The sequence below is a fragment of the Equus caballus genome, chromosome 5 (genome assembly GCF_041296265.1).
Source record: "Equus caballus isolate H_3958 breed thoroughbred chromosome 5, TB-T2T, whole genome shotgun sequence".
NCBI lineage: Eukaryota > Metazoa > Chordata > Mammalia > Perissodactyla > Equidae > Equus > Equus caballus.
In genome coordinates, this window is record NC_091688.1 from 41,520,492 (window position 1) to 41,536,929 (window position 16,438).

Here is a 16,438-nt window from a genome sequence, read left to right on the forward strand (position 1 = left end):
TTGCCCAGTCCCATATCCGAAGCTGTTCCAGTTTGTTCCGTGCTGTCCTACCTGCCCTGTCCTACCCATCAGCAGGTATTGAGTCTGGACTGTGGGCCCCTTCCTTCCTGCCCGCCAGCCCCTACCCTCATTTGTACCTCCAACCCTTGCCCTCGGGCCCTGCCACTGGGGTCATCTCCCCCCTGCCTTGGCCAAGACACCCTGGGATGTGCAGACCTTGGTACCACAAGGCAGGGGCCCCAGGCCAGGCAGGCTCAGGTCACTAATGTCTGTCCATCTAAGTGCTGACCCCATACCCCACTCCCCCTTAAGTGCTCAGGGAACAAAAACCTCGCCTGAGGGAAGATCCCACAGGACCCCAGAGCTTCCTGAAGCCCCAGCCTCAGGGGAAATGAGAAAGGATCTTTGAGGTGACCGGTGCTTCCTCCTTACTCCCTGCTTGTGGTGGTTTAAGAAGTTCCAAATACCAGCCTTCAGTTCAAGATGCACATCCTCTCTTCTGGGTCATTGTACTGTGGTAGATAAAAAGATGGGGGTTCAGGACACCTGAGTTCCAGTTCTGGCTCTGCCATGGACATCTAACTGACTGTGGGCAAGTCGTTTGTTCTCTCTGAGACTCAGTTTGCCCATCTGTAAAATGTGGGGTTTGGATTTGGCTCACTCAACCCAGATCTGAGGTCCTTTGATGTCTTTCTCCAAAAACTCCGAGTGACTTTGGTGGAGGGGGTGACAGGAGGCAATCAGGTTTTGTGGGAAAGTGTTCCAGTGGTCAGAGCATGGTGATGGTCCGACCCACTATGAATGCCAGCCTTATCAGGCTGTGTGACGCTAGTCAAGATACACAGCCTCTTAGACCCTCAGTCTTTCCATCTGTGCTATTGGGTTGGTAAGGTTTTCAAGGGCACGATGCTTGCAATGCACGTAAGGCACTGGGCTCAGAGTCTGGCGCATCGTAAGAGCTCAGTCAGTGGAAGCTGCCTTGTTCTGGCTCCTGCCCCCAAATGCCTGGTCCTCACAGTCTTCCCATTCCCGGATCTTTGAACTCACTAGGTGCCCCCCATCCCAGCCGACCAGCCCGTCTCCAGGGTCCTGGGATTTGGGGGAGCCTGCAGCCTAGGCCCACAGCTGTGGCTCCTTTATGGGAGCAACCCACACTTCTCAGCCTCAAGGCCTCAAGACTCTGCCCAGTCAGGCCCCAGCTGTGTGTACCTCTTCCTTGTCCCCAGGCAAGAATGCACTTTTTCCTCCTTGTTCCCATAGCTGCCTGGCATTTAACCATGTAACACTGGTTATATCATCATATGTGTATGTATGTGTGACTGGCTCCTCTTCACATATCAACACAGGCTAAATTATGAGCTTATTCGAGGGTAGAGACTGTGTCTTCTTTGCATCCCTGGTACCCAGGATAGGGCCTGGCACTCAGCCGATGCTAAAAAAATGTCGTTTGAGTCCATGAACAATTGGATGGGTGAGCCTACCTGTTCAGCCTTGTCTCCGGGTAGGGAGCCTCTGACTGGCACACTGGCTGCCCTTCGTTCTTCCCTCACCTGCCCTCCCACCGCCACTCCTCCTTGCTCTGCCAGCGGGAGACCTACCTCCTCTCCAGGGTCCAGCTGAAATTCCATTTCCTATGTTTTATGAGTATGGAGGGGGAGAAGACACAGTCCCTGCTGCCCAGGGACTCTCACAATGCAGGTGCTAAGAGCAACAGAGGCACACAGGAGGGGCACTCACCCAGGACCCAGCCTGCTCACACAGTGCCAACTAGAGAACCTGGTTGGGATGGATGCCAAGGGTGCACAGCTTGGCAATGGGAAAAAGGCACCCCCTCCCTGGACCAGGGCACTTGGTTGGACAGTGAAGCCCGGGCAGATTTTGGCCCCTGTGGGCAAGCCCCCCACGCAATGCCCAACCCTATCACCCTGACCTCACCCAGCCCGGGCAGGGCTGAGGCTCCTGAGGAGAGACCTTCGACTGCTTCCTCCACTGTCAGTCTCACCTGTCCCTCCCTCTCCCGCCAGACGCCCGGTGCTGCAGTTACGCACCACCCCAGCACCAGCAAACGCTCAGCCTTTGGCCATAACATTTTCAATGAATAAAATAAGATTACAAAGGATTATAAAGGAAACCAATTATATTGAAACACACTAATCAAAACATTTACAGTTTTGGGTATAGTAATATATACGCTTCTTTATTAACACATTAAAAACAAGGAGGGTCTAACAACTACAGTCATTTCAAAGGAATGATGAGAGTAAATGATATTTTGGGATATCTTCAAAAACTATAATGCAGTCTGAAAACATCTGTGATTTCTGTTGGTTACAAAGTCACAGGCACTGTTCAAACTATTGTGGCTTGTCGCCCAACTACATCAGAGAATGTTAAATTTCAGTTACAGGTGAGTGAAAACAAAGATATAATTTTTTTTCTATCTAGGTTCACAGCCCCCCTGAAACCCATAGACCCCAGTCAAGAACCTCTCATGACAGATGGACTAGGAAGAAAAGGAGAATAGCGTCATTGAGAGCTGAATATCCCTCTGTCCTCAGACCCTTTCACCAACCCTGAGAGAGATGCATTATAACCCAAAATTTCTGATGAGATACTTGAGGCTCAGAGAGGTTGAGTGAGTTCCCCAAGGTCATCCAGGCCCAGCTCAGAAGCCCCTGGGGCTCCCTCCACACCTCCTTAAGGGAGACAAGCCACAGAACAAGGTGCTCAGTTGACCCTTTGGCCCCAGAATCCCCTCCACCACCCAGGTCCTGTGACCTGTGGGGTTTAACCAGTGTACAGAAGGGCAATGGCCCCTGGAAATCACACACACTCAGTTATTTTTATCTCCAGTTTATTTTTTTAGACTAAGAGCAGAGTATGAAAGTCACAGCCAAAGCACTTGAAAAAGGCCCAGGAGGATGGGTGGGGGCCACAGAGGGTGAGCAGGGCAAGGTCCTGGGAGCTGGGTCCCGGCTCAGGGCTGGAGGGACAGGGGCATTGTTGTCTCACGGTCTCCAAAAGTGTCTGTGCGTTGCATAGGTCCTGTCTTCACAGAAGACAAAAGAGGGGCCAGGGGGTCCCCCAGTGGGGGGGCCTAGCCTGGTGGGGAAGGGTCTGAAGCTGGGAGGGGAAGTCAAGGAAGGTCGGGGGTTAAGGAAGGAGAGGGACTCTGTCCGTCTGTACATTATATATAGAGATATAGAGTCTGTACATGCCTGCCTGGCACCCCAATGCCCACCCCTTGTCAACGTTGTCCACTACCCGCCCACCCAGGGGTGTCTACTTGTAAACTTGGATTCAATCCAAACCACAAACCTGGGAGTGGGAGTGGGGGGAGGAGGACATGCTTATTGCTGTAAACAGGGGAAGAGGGCAGCAGGCGATGCCACCCCCTCGCCCATCTAGTCCCCTCCCCATGTTCTGCCCCTAGAGGAGAGTGATGGGGTGTCTCCCACGCTTCGATTTGCGCTCTCTGGGGCATATTTGTCTCTCTGGGGGGACAAAGGGCGGAGGGCACCAGGGGTCAGAGAAAGGTGCCAGGGGTAGGGAGTCCTGAACACTGCCCTTTATAGCCCCCCAGTTTGGTACCAAACATTACCAGAGCCACAAGGCCACCTAGGACCCGTGGCTGTCCCTGCACCTGGTCCACTACAGTGCCCTACGTTGGGGGGGAGGGGGCAGAGGGGCGGGCACATACGTATGGTGCAGAACCCACAGCCAGCCTTTGGAGGAGGGGTCTAGGCCCCATTGGCTAGGCTTCCCTTCAGAGGCCAAAGGCTCCCCGCTCTGTCCCAGCCCCACCCCATCTCTCCCTGCCAAGGGAGGGGGCAGAGCTAGGAGGCCAAGAGTGTCATAAGGAAGAAGGCGATGCCCATCGCCAGGGGCAGGTGTTCCCGCTTGGGGCTGGTCCCGCTGATGCTCTTCTCAAGCTTGGGCACCTGGGGGTTCTCTCCCTCAAAGTCTTCTGTGGATAGATGAATAGACAGACTGGTGAGGGCTGGGCTGCGCGCCGGGGCGGGGGCACGCGGCAGCAGCAGCAGCAGTGGAGCTGGGGACGTGACCACCCACGGGGTAGGAAGGATCGGTGCCCCAGCGCAAGGCATGCAAGGTGAGCAGGCACCGGGGAGGGGGCTGCGGTTCCAGCAGTGGCCACCAGAGGGCGCTGCGCAGACTCACCCAGCACGTTGATCTTCACATTGGGGCCCATGGTGAACTGGGGGAGAGTGGGGACCGGCTTCTCCCCGGAGTGCGATGCTGCGGGGTGGGGTGCGAGTGGGGAGAGAGGAGGGGAGAGTCAGGGCCAGGATCCCCTCCCCCTGCTACGGCTGGGGAACGAGTCCCCCTCGCCTGTGCTCTCCGCCCCCACCCCCAGGAAGGCAGGGGAGCCCCAAAGCAGGGGAGCCGAGAATAGGGTCGCGGCTGGGAGCCGATTATACTCACTGGAGGCGCAGCAGACGAACACTTTCATTCTCAGACACTTCCAGTGCAGGTTGTGGGTGGGCGTGGCTGGGGAGGAGATGAGGCCTGAGTCACTTTCTCCCGATTTACACCCCACCCTCACTCAGAAACTCTCCGTCTCACCCTCTCCAAAATGTCCCTCCCGGGCGGTCTCCTTCAGTAGCTCCCCTACCCTTTGGACACTGGTCTCTGTGGCTCCGCCCTCAGCCATAGAAGTCCCTTTGATCCCACCTCTCAAGAAACCCCGACTCTGAATGGCCCTCACAGAAACATTGACTTTGCGACCCAAACTTCAGACTGTCACCAAACCTCTCTCTTAGCCTGGCGACCCTATCTGAGCTGAAACCGTGAGGCCCGATCCCCACGCCTCGTCCCGGGATATCACTCCTAGCGATTTCTGAAAGCGAGGCAGCCGCGTTGGCCCGCCCCCGGCCCCCCGGGACTCCACCCTCCGGCTGTCACTCAGACACTTTTAGGCCCCGCCCCGGCCCGCCCGGCAGTCACTCACAGATGTAGTAGTACTCGTGGCCGGCGTGGAACTCGTAGCCCAGCGAGAAGGCGCTGTAGCGCTGGAACTTCTCCGAGAACTTGATGGGGCTGTGGGGGGCGTGCGGTCGGTTGCATTCCCAGCGCTTGAAGCCCTGGCTGGCGTTGCAGGTGCGGTAGCCCGTCCGGCTCACCATATACAGCACGTACTGCTCCGCCCCGCCTCCGGGCCCGGGCCCCGCCCCGGGGCCCACCCCCGAGCTATTGTAGTGCGGGCAGTAAATATCCAGATAATCATTCACGTTCACCTGCACCGTGTAGCCCTCTCGCCGCAGGCTGTGGGGAAAGGAAGCGGGTCAGAGAGAAGAAACCCCAAAGCCAACCCGTTCCACCTCACCGCTCCGCAGACCTTCCCCAGGGTCCTCGGAGCCTCCCGGCTTTTTTTTCAGAGCTTCCTCTCTTCTCAGTCCCTGTCTCCGTCCCCAGGGCCCTAGTGCCGCCAGTTCTCGCACTATCCTTCCATGCCCACTCTTTGTTCTGTCCTTCTCCTGGTGGCCACCAGAGGGGAGCAAAAGCGCAGGGAACCCAGCCTGCCTCCAAAGGAAGAGAGGCGGGGGAGAAGGGTGGAGGGAAGAAGGCAACGTCTGCTTTGGTTACCACAGAAACGGCGCAGGCCCCTGCAACTCCCAGACCCAGGCCCGGATTTCCTCCGTCCATCCTCCATAATTCACCAGTGGGGAGGAAGGATAGAAGGAATGCAAAGGAAGGGTGAAAGTGGGAGGGATGCGCACCCTCCATGCCTCTGCCAGCATGCTTTCCTGCGGCTGCCAGTCCACCCCCAAGGCTAGTCCGACAGGACCTGCCCTCACATTCGCAGGTATGGAGGCTTCATGCATATACATGCATAAGTTCTATGGCACATACACAAATATGTCCACCGCCCACTCATAGGCGGCGTACGCATAGAAAAGCTAGGTTGTACATGTGCTTGACTCACATGCCAGTATCCGTTGACCCCAGCAATCTCAAGCTCTCCCCCTGCCCTTCACACACACACACACACACACACACGAGGCACATGCTCTCTCTACAGTATCAAGAGCCTCTGTACCTTGAGTCCCACTGACCTCCACCCAGAGGCCATGGGCAATTAGGTCCCAATAGTGTGACATAACAGACCAGGGAGCTAAGGGACTCAATGCCAAGGCTTCATATGGTATCATGCCAATCAGCCAAAACTTCTGTCTCTATACACCTCCCTTCTCAACCTGGGCACCACTGCCCCCTTCGTGAGGCTTGGCAGAGAAGCGGGCATAGTGCCCAGACAAGATGGCTGTGCCTCTTACATCCCTGATCCTTCTATGGGACAGAGAAGCAGATGCTGGGTCCCTTGTAATCCCCACCTGCCTTGCTAGTCATCATCAAAGTGTTGGTCGTAAAGCCCTCAGTGGTGGTACTGGGTGGTGTGGGGATGAGAGAAGCATCCGAATGGAGGAAGAAACTCAGAGAAGGAGGCAAGAGTTTCCCCTAATCTCCTTCGGGGTGGAATGCATACATCTTGGCTGGGAGAGGGGAGTGTGGTGGACACAGGAAGGCATGGGGTACTTGGCAAAATGTCAAACCATTGGGGTCCCTGGGAACTCCCTGAGGGGAGAGACTCGCTCCCCATGTCGCCAGGTACCTCCCAGGTCCACAAACAGTAATTAGATCCATTAGGAAAACGAACCTGGAGGCCTCTTCATGGGTGGGACCTTGAGGGTCCCTCCCCACCTTACCCTACTTCTCTGGCCTTGCCCGTGCTGCCCCCTCCTCAAGCTCCTTTCCAGGCTGGCATTAAGGCAGACAGATGAGACCCGGTGCTTGGGCACAGCCTCATTGAGTCATCAAGAATGCCACCAGCCCCACTCGGTTCCCACGGGAGTGATGGGTCACTCAGGCCCCTCCCTGGCCCTGGCACTCAGGTGGGCAGGAGTCTCGGCCTGGGGCACTGGGAGAGCAGGAAAACGGGTTAGACCAGGCCTACCTCCCAGCCACCACCCCAGGCTTGCCTCTCTCCCCAACTCCCAAGTCTACTGTTCCTCTCCCACAGGCTTTCAGGAGAGGGCTACCAGTGGTAGGGTGCCAGCCTGGAGCAGCTGCACAGCCACACTGGGACCTCTGTCCTTGAGCCTCACCCAGGTTTCCAGCCCTACTCGGAAGTAGCCCCTCCCTGGGGCACTGCCCAGTTCCCCCTATAGCACACCCTATTCCAGTGGGGAGTAAGCCAGAGCCAGAGGTATTCCTACAGGCACATTGGTTTCCTCAAGCGGGTGGGCACTAGCCTTACTGAAAGGTTGCTGAGCAACCACAAGTGAGGAGAAGCCATTTCTTACCTATCCCTGGGCTGGGTGGCAGGAGCAGCCCCTGGAATGTCCCCCAAGCTGGGCACGTGGGAGAAAGCCCTGCTTGTGGAACGGCTGTGCCCAGTTGGTATCTGGTGGACAGGGGGGCCAGATGGGCTGGGTGCCAGGAATCCCCAGCCACAACTCCTGGGAGACTTGAGGTGTCTGCCTGGCTTGGGCGCTTTAATTGAATCTGTCATCCTCCCTGCCCTGGCAGCGAGGAGGGAGGTGCCGCTAGGCCCGGGGAAGCTCCGCAGCTAACCCGTCCTCCAGGGCCGCACCTCCCCAACCTACAGCCGCACCCCCTCGCGGGAGTTGGGGGGGCTGGGATCTGGGGACTGGTTGTGCCTGTCCCTTCAAACAGTTCTCTATTCTTCCTCACTTCATCCCCTACGAGCCTCCTACCTCTCTCGCAGAAAAGGCAGGTGAGTGTCGACACACCCCACTGGGAGGGGGTGCCCCTTCACCCCGTTATTTCGTCTCTCCCGGCTCTCCCCGCCCCCAGTGCGCATTCCGACCCCTCTCTTTCACTCCAGCGCTTTGCCTGCTCAAGCCTGGCGAGATGGGCGATGGGCGGCGGGGGAGCAGGGAAGGAGCAAACCTCTCCCTCCGGGGCAATTAGGGGCAGGTAAACAGGGTGTGTAACAAGACCAGGGAGTAGGGAGAGGATCCCAAGGGGCCCTGAACTTAAGTCCCTGCCCCCACCCTTAGACGCCGGGATGCAGAGCTAAGGAAGTGGAAGAGGGATGTAAAGACACCGGACCCGGGTTCTCCTTCCCTCTCGCGCGCGCCCCCGAGGCCGCGCGCCGCTCGCTCCAGCGGGCGAGGCCAGACCACGTGTGCGCGGCGTGGGGTCCGCGCGCCCGGGCTGGGGGCCGGTGGGTGGCGGGAACGCTCGCAGGGCAGTGCATGCACGCTGACACCCCCGCACTCCCTCGGGCGCCCTGGGCCTCCGCACCTCGCCCCGCCGCGTCTTGCCATCCCGGGACTGGGTCCCCAGCTTCTCGGGCCCGCGTCGGGTGGGAGGGAATCAGCGCGCCCCACATCCCCGCCCCTCCTCCCTGCGACAGCAGCAGCGGCGGCGGCGGCGAAGGTTTATTGATCTGCAGCGGCGGCGAAGAGCGAGAGACCCGCCGAAAGCGAGACACAGAGAAAAGGAGTGAGAGAGACACACAGCGAGAGGGGAGATTAAGAGACCGATTCACTGCGAGAGGAATGGGAGAGAGACACAGCGAAAGAGCGGGGTCCAGAAACCGAGAGAAAGAGGGAAGAGAATGAGAACGGAGAGAAACTTGGAGAAAGGGGGAGATGTAGAGGCCGATCCAGAGAGGCCCACAGTCAGCGGAGACAGAGATGGAGAGACGCAAAGGAGAATATCAGGGACAGGGCAGGGAGGAAACAGAGAAAGACCAATAGGGACATAGTAGAGCCTCAATAAATATTTGTTGAATGAATGTTTGAATGAAAGAGAGATCAGCAACAGAAACATTTCCGTGATGAAGACACAGGTAGGGAGACAGCTAGAGAAAGATGTTCCTGAGGCTTCTTGAGATAAGGGCGAATACCAACACCCTTGCTGAGTTCTGCAAAGAAATGAAGCACAGGGGGCAACTATTTGGCCACTGACTGGTCTCCCTACCCGCCCCCCCAATTCAATTCTGGGCTCAGGGATCCCTCGACCTCACACTCGCATGCGTCCCTCTAGTATAATCCCCCCATCCCTAGTTTCTAGGCCAGGTTGGGAACAGGTCTCGCCTATTCCAAGGGATCAAACGGAGAGGCTGAGTAGGGGGCAGGGGGCGAGATCGCGGCCGCTGTGCAGGGCACTGCCCCCAGGTCTGTCAAAGGAGGCCGCCGCACGTGTCCCACCAGCACCCTCCCACGTGACCCCCAAGAGGCGGGGTCGCAAGACCCTCTCCACGTGACCCCAGGGGGCAGAGACCCTCCGCACGTGACGGGGGGGGGGTGGTGGGAGCCAGGAGCCCAGCTCACGTGACCGGGAGGAGGGGGCGCGGGAGCCTGTGGCTCGGCAGGGCCCCGCCCCCAGCTCCCTGGCCCTCTCCACTGCCGGCTCCGGAGCACGTCGCTCTCACGATTTATGGGGCCGCGGCTGCCGCAGTGAGGGAGCCGGGGAGCCCGGGCGCAGCGGCAACAAAGGCCGGGGAAGAGAGGCGGGGGCGGCGGCGGCCTCCCGGCCCGGTGCGCATCCCCTCCTACCTCTGCCGGTCCAGACCTGCGGGGGAGCGGGGAAGACAGAAAGGAGGCTCCCGGAATCCAGGCTTCCCTACCCCCTCCCAGGGCTTTCACCTGCGCCCAGGTGTATGCGGGGGAGGGGAACCTGATCAACAACATCCCTCCCCCCCCCGCCATTCCCGCATCCCCCTGGCTCCAGCTTCCCCTAAGAACGAGGGGGTACCCGAAGGGTGGTGGGGAACCCGGGGCCCCTCACCTGCGCACTCTCCACTCCCCTCCAGACTCTAGCAGGGCGGAGGGCGGACGTGTGAGTCTGGGGGAGGGGGGAGGAGTAGATAGAGCAGGGGAGTCAGCCCCTAGGGCCCCCCGGAGTTCTCTGAGTCCCGCTCCGGGGGGAGGAGGGGCCGAATCCCCACCCCCGAGGTTTCCATGGGAAGCGAGAGGGGGGCGTCGTTGGCTCATCCCCACCCCCAGTCTGACACTCCGGGCGCTAGGAGGGAGAGAGGGGGAGGCGCGGAGCCCCAAACAACAAAGAGCGGAGCGGTGAGCGGCAGCCCCTCCTCCGGGAGGTTGGGGGTCGCGGCCGCCGGCCCTCCCGGTCCCTTCCCCTGGGGCCTCGCCATTTGCTCCCGAGTCGACCCCCGGAGTGGGAAGCCAGAGGCAGCGTCGCCGCCGCTGCTTGGGCAGGTGTGACAGTGACCCCCACATCCCCAGGGATCCCCCCAATACACAGGCACACACGGAGGCAGCCAGGGTGATACACACGGCGGCTCGGCGGGGAGGAGAAGACAAGGGCAGCGAGGACTGAGCAGAACGAGGACCTCGCTCCGCAGCCGGCACCCAGCCGCCGCGCCACACACCCGGGGAAACCACACGGCCGCCCTGACACCCGCCCAGACCGCGGTGGCGCCGACAGCCCAAGCTCAGACGCGGCCGGCCACGCGGACAGCGACCGCAGCCCCCTCCCCGACCCGTCGCCCGCTCCCACCCCGAGACGATCGCCGACGCAGACACACAAATCACACACTCAGACACACACGCACACTGACAGCCGCGCACGCCCGCTCGCACTTGGAGCCACACGCCGTCCCCAGCCCGGGCGTGTGTGCGTGTGTGACACGCCGACATCTCCCTGCCTTCTTCTCTTTCGCCAGTACCCCATGTTCCCATCCTAGCCAAGCAGCACCCCCAGGGCCCCCAACTCGGCGACCCAGCCCCAGCTCACCCCAGCCAGGCTTATCCGCACAACCAGGGCAACCCATTCGCCTTCGTTCTGAGGAGGTGCTGGGTTGGACTCCCTGCCTCAGCTCTGGACCCCACTTTTAAAAGCAGGAGTCCTAGACAGAACCCCTTGAAACCCTCACGTCTGAAAACAGGTCATCCCTGGGCCCCCCAAGTGCGGCGGCCTATCCCCAGCACATTGGTACTCCTAAACCCCGGCCCGGCCTAAGGGGGTGAAGACGGGGGGCTGCGGGACGGAGGTACGCTATTCTAGCGGCGGGTGTGGAGAGAAGCCAAGGTGGGGTGGGGTGTCCCCGAGAAGCCTCCTCCGCACGGCCCAAGCCCTCCTTACTATACCTAAACAGCCTCTTTCAGATACCCCCCGAGTTTCATAGACGCCCACAGAGTCTCCCTCTCCCGCGCCTCCCAGCCCCCAGCGGTGGTCTCCTAGGACTCCCACCCCAGGTTCCCCCAGGACTTTCCCGGCCCACCAGCTCCCCCTCTCACAGACGCGGGACGCACGGGCTCCCTGGGCCCCCGACTCACTGCTGGTTGGAGCTGTTCCAGTACACCGCATGCCGGTTTCCCAGCGCCCCCCCGGGCCCCTGGGCCAGCAGCGGCAGCAGCGGCACGGGCACGAGCAGCAGCAGCAGCAGCAGCGGAGCCGCCGCCATCCCCGGAGCCGCCGCCGCCGCCGCCCCCCGACTGAGCCCCGCGCTCCCGGCTTCTCGCTTCCCAGCTCCCTGCTGCTGCCGCCGCCGCCGCCGCCGCCGGCCCCCGAGCCTTAGGCCACGCCCCCAGCCCTTCCCTCCACCCTCCCGGGCGCGCCGCCGAAGCCCCGCCCCTGGCGCGCTCCCGCCAGGCCCCGCCCCACTCGGGCCTGGAGCGCGCGGCGCGTGGGAGGTGGGGACCGTGCTGCCCCCTCGAGAGCAACCGGCACGCTTCTCGCTTCTCCCTGCTAGGTCTGATTTGCTGCCGCCGGTCGTGGGCCTTCTGCTCCCCAGTCTGGAGTTCTCGGGAGAAGGATTAGGGAGGCCAACACAGGCATCTCGATCTCCTGTGAGCACACTCATTTCTGGGATGGGATGAAGGAAACTTGAAAAGAAGCTGGGGAGTCCAGGACCTCTTAATAAGTATAACTAGATCCCCCTCCTTTACAGTCTGGCTTTCTGCTTCCTCCATGCCCCTCTTCCCATGTGGATGAGGAGTCAGGTGGGTTCGAGAGGGTGGTGGAGAAGCCCTCAGCTGGCACCAAGGACCTCACAGCTGTTGACCTAAAGCCCCCAGCTGAGCATGAAGCTTATTTTTCTTGGAGGTGGGGTAGAGGAGCTCAGCTCCCAAGAATGGCAACATTGGGTGCTGAAGGCTATTTGGCAGTCCAGGGACAAGGAGAGAGTCAGCTAGAGCAAACCAGGCTTTCCTGGGACACCTACAAAGGATTCCTCACTACACTTTAAGCAGGGGCCCCTCCCAGTGCAGCCACTGGTGTCCCCAGGCATTGTTAGTCCTACTCTCCCAGATGCTGATGAGAGGGCAGAAGGCATAGCACCCTGTGTTTCAGCTCTCACCACAGTCATTGTCCTCACAGTGACACCCCAGCACAGACATTGCACACACACATTCAGGAGAAAAGGCAGAGACACCCAGAGGCAGAGAACATGGAAACACAGGCACCTGACACAGACATACAGGCACACAGAACCCCTCGCAGACACTCTCAGACAACTAGAGATCTGTAGAAACATGGGCACTTAGATACACAGACATAGGAGTGCACACCCAGACCCATGCACACACACAAACCCACGTGCACCCTCAGGCACACACACAGCTCCGTGGTCGCCTCTTCTCTCTTCTTTTCCTAGGAAGTAGAAGTTGAGGGAAAGGGTCTAGAATCGAGACCTAGGGGTACCCACCCCTTTTCTCTTCTCTTTTGGAGAGGCTCAGACTAAGAGTGACCAGGAGGACCAGGTCCCAGACCAGATTCTCAGAACCCAAGCCAACCACTTGTGCCCAGGGAGACAGGCGTGATACTCGTCTTCTTTACTGCAGGAGAGAGGACATATGGGCACCCTTCCTCCGTTCATCTTTGGCAGGACAGGGGTCCTGACCACAAGTCGACCCCAGGTGCTGGGTTTGGGACAGGGCAATGCCATTCAGAATAGGCCCTGTGCCTAGCTGCTGCCAGGCAAGAGGAGGCGCTGTCCTCCCTTGACTCCTCTCCACCCCAGGAGATCTCCTTTCTCTTCTCAGGAGCCAGAAAATAAATTAGGCCCTTTGGGGGTGGGAATGGGGGACTTTGCAAACAGCTCTCCCTCCCCCTAGCCTCCTTGTCCCCGGAGAGATTTGTTTCACTCAAATGATGCTAACCTGCCTCCTCTAGGTGCCACAAATCCCAGCCCCCTCCCTGCCTACCCACCCTCCCTGCTCTGCAAAGGGAGGCTTCTCTCTGTAGGCCCACAGTTGGCAGAGAGGCTGCCCATATTCACAGGGAGTGGGAGCTTGCTCGTTTGGTCTAGGACTTTAGATTCCATGTTAGAAGCCCTGTTGGTAGAATCCGGGTCCCGCTTAAGGATTTGGGCCCTTTTCTATAGGGCCCAGATACTCCTTTAGAATCTAGCACCCCACACCCTGCCCCCCAATAACTGAGCCCTTCTCTCAGGAATCTGGAGCCCTTTCTATAGGATTTAAGCAGCTCTCTCTATGGGGTCTGAGCCTCTGGTATTTTGGTTTTGAGACACTCTCTATAGGGCCTAAGTTTCTGTCCATGGGATTTGGTGCTCTGTCTATCTGGGCCTCTAACCAAATCAGCTGCTGGCTGATTTGGGCTTTTGTGAGAATTAAAAAAAACACCCTCTATGCAGACCCAGTCCTTAGGGTGCATCTCTTGGCAAATAGTGCCTTTGTGTAAATACAAAGGTGCCACTTCCTTAAGCGGGAGGTGGCCCTATGTGTCTCCCCATCTTTGTCAGAGAGCTTGGGCTTATGTCAGCCTCTACTAGCCCCATGGGTGGCTCCTTTGTGCCATGCACAAACTGCCCAACTGCATGTGGCGGTTCTGACCATAGGACATGCGCTTCCAGCTATAATGCCTAGGCCTGTGTATAGGCCTCTATTCATGGGGCCTGGGCTTCTCCAAGGATTGAGTCTCTGTGTATAAGATCTGGGCCACTGTCCATATGCTTGGGACCTGATCTGAAGCCTAGGCCTCTTTCTGTGGCATCTGGGTCATGGAAGGACCCAGGCCTCCATCAGTGGGGTCTAGGCCTGTTGATAAAAGTTTATACTCAAACCTTTCCTGACTGTAACCCACAGTAAGATTATATTTTGCATTTACAATACAGTACATACACATGCACACACACACACATTCACATGCAACTGAAACAATGTTTCATGAAACAATACTTACTCTTATTACCGAGGATGCACTCATATTTTTCTTCTGTTCTATTCTTAAAATTAAAAAAAAATAAATAGAAAGCTGGTTGAGACCCATAAAATGGATTTCTTGATTTCATTATCTCTCTTGGGTTATACCTAGTTAGACACACTGGTGTCTAAGGCCTGGGCTCTGACCAACAGCTCTCTGTGGGGTGAGGGCATCTGTGGAGGCTGGGGTTCTCTCCATGAGGCTGACCCTCGCTTTCTAGGGCCTCAGGCCTCTTTTCTCCTGCCCTGCAATCTCTGCCTTCATTTCCCTCTGACCCTCGGGCTTGCCAGAACACTGCTGGCTGCCATGTTTCTCTCCAGAGGCACTGAGCTCAGGCCCCTGGGAACTCTCTGAACATGGTGCCTCCCCGCCTCTCCCCATCCCCCCCCCCATCCCCTGGGGCCAAGGAAGCAGGGAGCTGAACAGGTCGAGGGCAGAGGGAGTGCTCAGGCTGGACCCAAGGCGGCTCCCGGGACATCGGGTGGCAACCACAGAGCTGAGCTGTGTTCAATAAATCATGGAGGCTAGGGCCTGGGGGAGGGGGAGGCCAGGAGGGAAGGGGGGCTGTGAATAAATAATTCATTAAACAAATAAACAAGGAGCCTATGAGAAGGAGCATTGGGCACGCCTGTGAGCGGGAGAGGCAGCCGCCAGCTCCAGACATGAAATATTCACAGATTCCTCACCTTGCACAGGGCCCATGTGTGTGCCCCAGTGCAGGCAGTCTGTTGGTGTGGTCCTAACATGGAAACCTGGGTGCCAGCATGCCAACAAGGAGGCCAATGCACATATCTTCTGACTTCCCAGTGTGTGTGTCAGCATGGCTGCGTGGTGCCCTAATGTCCATGAGTTGACGTGGAACCACACACACGACTGACAGCAGGGAACCCAGTGCACTGATGTGTGGTCCTGGACACAGGAAATTAGGATGCGGGCCTTGCTGGTTGGCGTTGGAGTGTAATAACCTCTGTTTCTAGTCATACCCTGATCCCTCTAATGAGTCCAACAAGCTAAGAAGCCTGAACCGGGGGCCCTCTCGGGAGTGTTACACTAGAGGTGTGTGTGAATCCTCTGAATGTGCTTCAAGGAAAGCTGGGAGGAGGCAGTCGTGCTTAGCAGTTCATAGGATGGGCTTGGGTTCGAATTCCAGTTCTACCACTCATTGGCTGTGCTAGTCCCTGTGCTTCCCTGAGACTGCTTCCTCATCTGTAAAATCGGGATAGGAACACCCTACCTTGAGGAGCTGGTTGTGTGAGCATTCAGATCCACGTTTGGGAAGCACTTAGCACAGTGTGTAGGACCCACAAGGAGGTTGACGAATGGAGGCCTCATCATCACGGTATTGAGAGGTTATCTCCTGAGGTCCCTCACCCAGACTAGACTTTCCATTTGTCCCCCCATCTCCAAGCTTCTCTAAGAGCTGTCAGAGTGGGCGAGGTAACCGAGGGCTTGGGGAGTAAGGAGGGGGTAGGAAAAGATTAGATGGAATGAGGGGGAGGGGAAGTTACAACCAAAAAAGGAAGTCCCGTTCTTGACAGTGTGGAAGGAGGGGTTCTTGACCCTCTCCTCAGACCTCAGAGCCTCTCCTTAACCCCTAAAACTCTCCCTAGATCCAGACTCTCTTCTTTTTCCTGCCACCAAAATTTGGCTTTCTAGTTAGTGGCTGCAAAGAGACAGAAGGAACGAGGGTAGAGGTCTCTGAGTAGCTTTGCAATTTCCTTGCTGCCCCCCCCCAGCCCCCCCATGCCAGTCCTCACTGCCAGAACTCTCGCCCCACCCTCTGCCTAGTGGTCAAGGGCTTACCTGGCAAAGATGGCTATGTCTAGGCAAAACCCTGAGAAGTGGCACCCCAAAGTGGGCGGGGAGAATCCAGGCTGGAGAGAGCCAGGGCCAGGGTGGAGTACCTGGGGCCTCCAAGTAGGCCCCAGCATTCCCCAGCCCTCTCGTGTCCCCTGGAAAGGATCCGCTCCCAGTGGGAGAGAGCCAGCAGACAGGTCTGAGCTGGCCTGCTTCTCTGCAGACAGAAGAACAGGCTAGGGGAGGGGGCCTGAGATCTAGGTGGGGAGTGGTGGCTATAACCCCCATGTTTCCTCTGGGGAGCCAGGGGCAGAGGGGACTACAGCCTCGGCACAGCCTACCATAGCCTGGGGTCCAACTCTTTGCCTCCCTTGGCCAGCCTTTTGCCACTTGGGGAGCCAAGGGTCTGGGCCCCCAGGTGTGAAGATGGTGCCTGCCCACCCCTTCCCAAAGAGCCAACATCAGT

At 58.4% G+C, this 16,438-nt stretch overlaps 1 protein-coding gene and 1 long non-coding RNA gene across 8 annotated transcripts; one reads left to right on the forward strand and one right to left on the reverse strand.

Moving 5' to 3' along the window:
- Positions 1-2,837: 2,837 nt before the first annotated feature.
- On the reverse strand, positions 2,838-11,522 carry EFNA3 (ephrin A3). 6 transcript variants are annotated; one of them, XM_001498265.5, is made up of 5 exons: positions 11,289-11,521; positions 4,970-5,283; positions 4,444-4,509; positions 4,180-4,257; positions 2,838-3,967 (listed from the first exon to the last, which is right to left on the reverse strand). In XM_001498265.5, the coding sequence occupies exons 1-5, from the start codon at positions 11,414-11,416 to the stop codon at positions 3,837-3,839; spliced, it is 717 nt and encodes a 238-aa protein (XP_001498315.1). In that variant the 5' UTR covers positions 11,417-11,521; the 3' UTR covers positions 2,838-3,836. The 6 variants fall into 6 exon arrangements, with proteins under 6 accessions (XP_001498315.1, XP_070123191.1, XP_070123193.1 ...); XM_070267090.1 differs by lacking the exon at positions 11,289-11,521 and adding an exon at positions 9,778-9,998; XM_070267092.1 differs by lacking the exon at positions 11,289-11,521 and adding an exon at positions 7,320-7,719.
- LOC138924084 (uncharacterized) lies at positions 7,213-8,782 on the forward strand. 2 transcript variants are annotated; one of them, XR_011438706.1, is made up of 2 exons: positions 7,213-7,753; positions 8,402-8,782. It is a non-coding gene; the product is annotated as an uncharacterized lncRNA (long non-coding RNA). The 2 variants fall into 2 exon arrangements; XR_011438705.1 differs by having other exon boundaries at positions 7,662-7,753; positions 8,399-8,782.
- Positions 11,523-16,438: the final 4,916 nt, after the last annotated feature.

Coding starts and splice junctions, on each gene's coding strand:
- EFNA3 (XM_070267092.1), bottom strand. CDS start 7,528: ATGACAGATTCAATTAAAGCGCCCAAGCCAGGCAGACACCTCAAGTCT. Junction 5,284..7,319: donor GCCACCCAGCCCAGGGATAG/GTAAGAAATGGC, acceptor CTTTCCCCACAG/CCTGCGGCGAGAGGGCTACA. Junction 4,258..4,443: donor GTTCGTCTGCTGCGCCTCCA/GTGAGTATAATC, acceptor CCCACCCCGCAG/CATCGCACTCCGGGGAGAAG.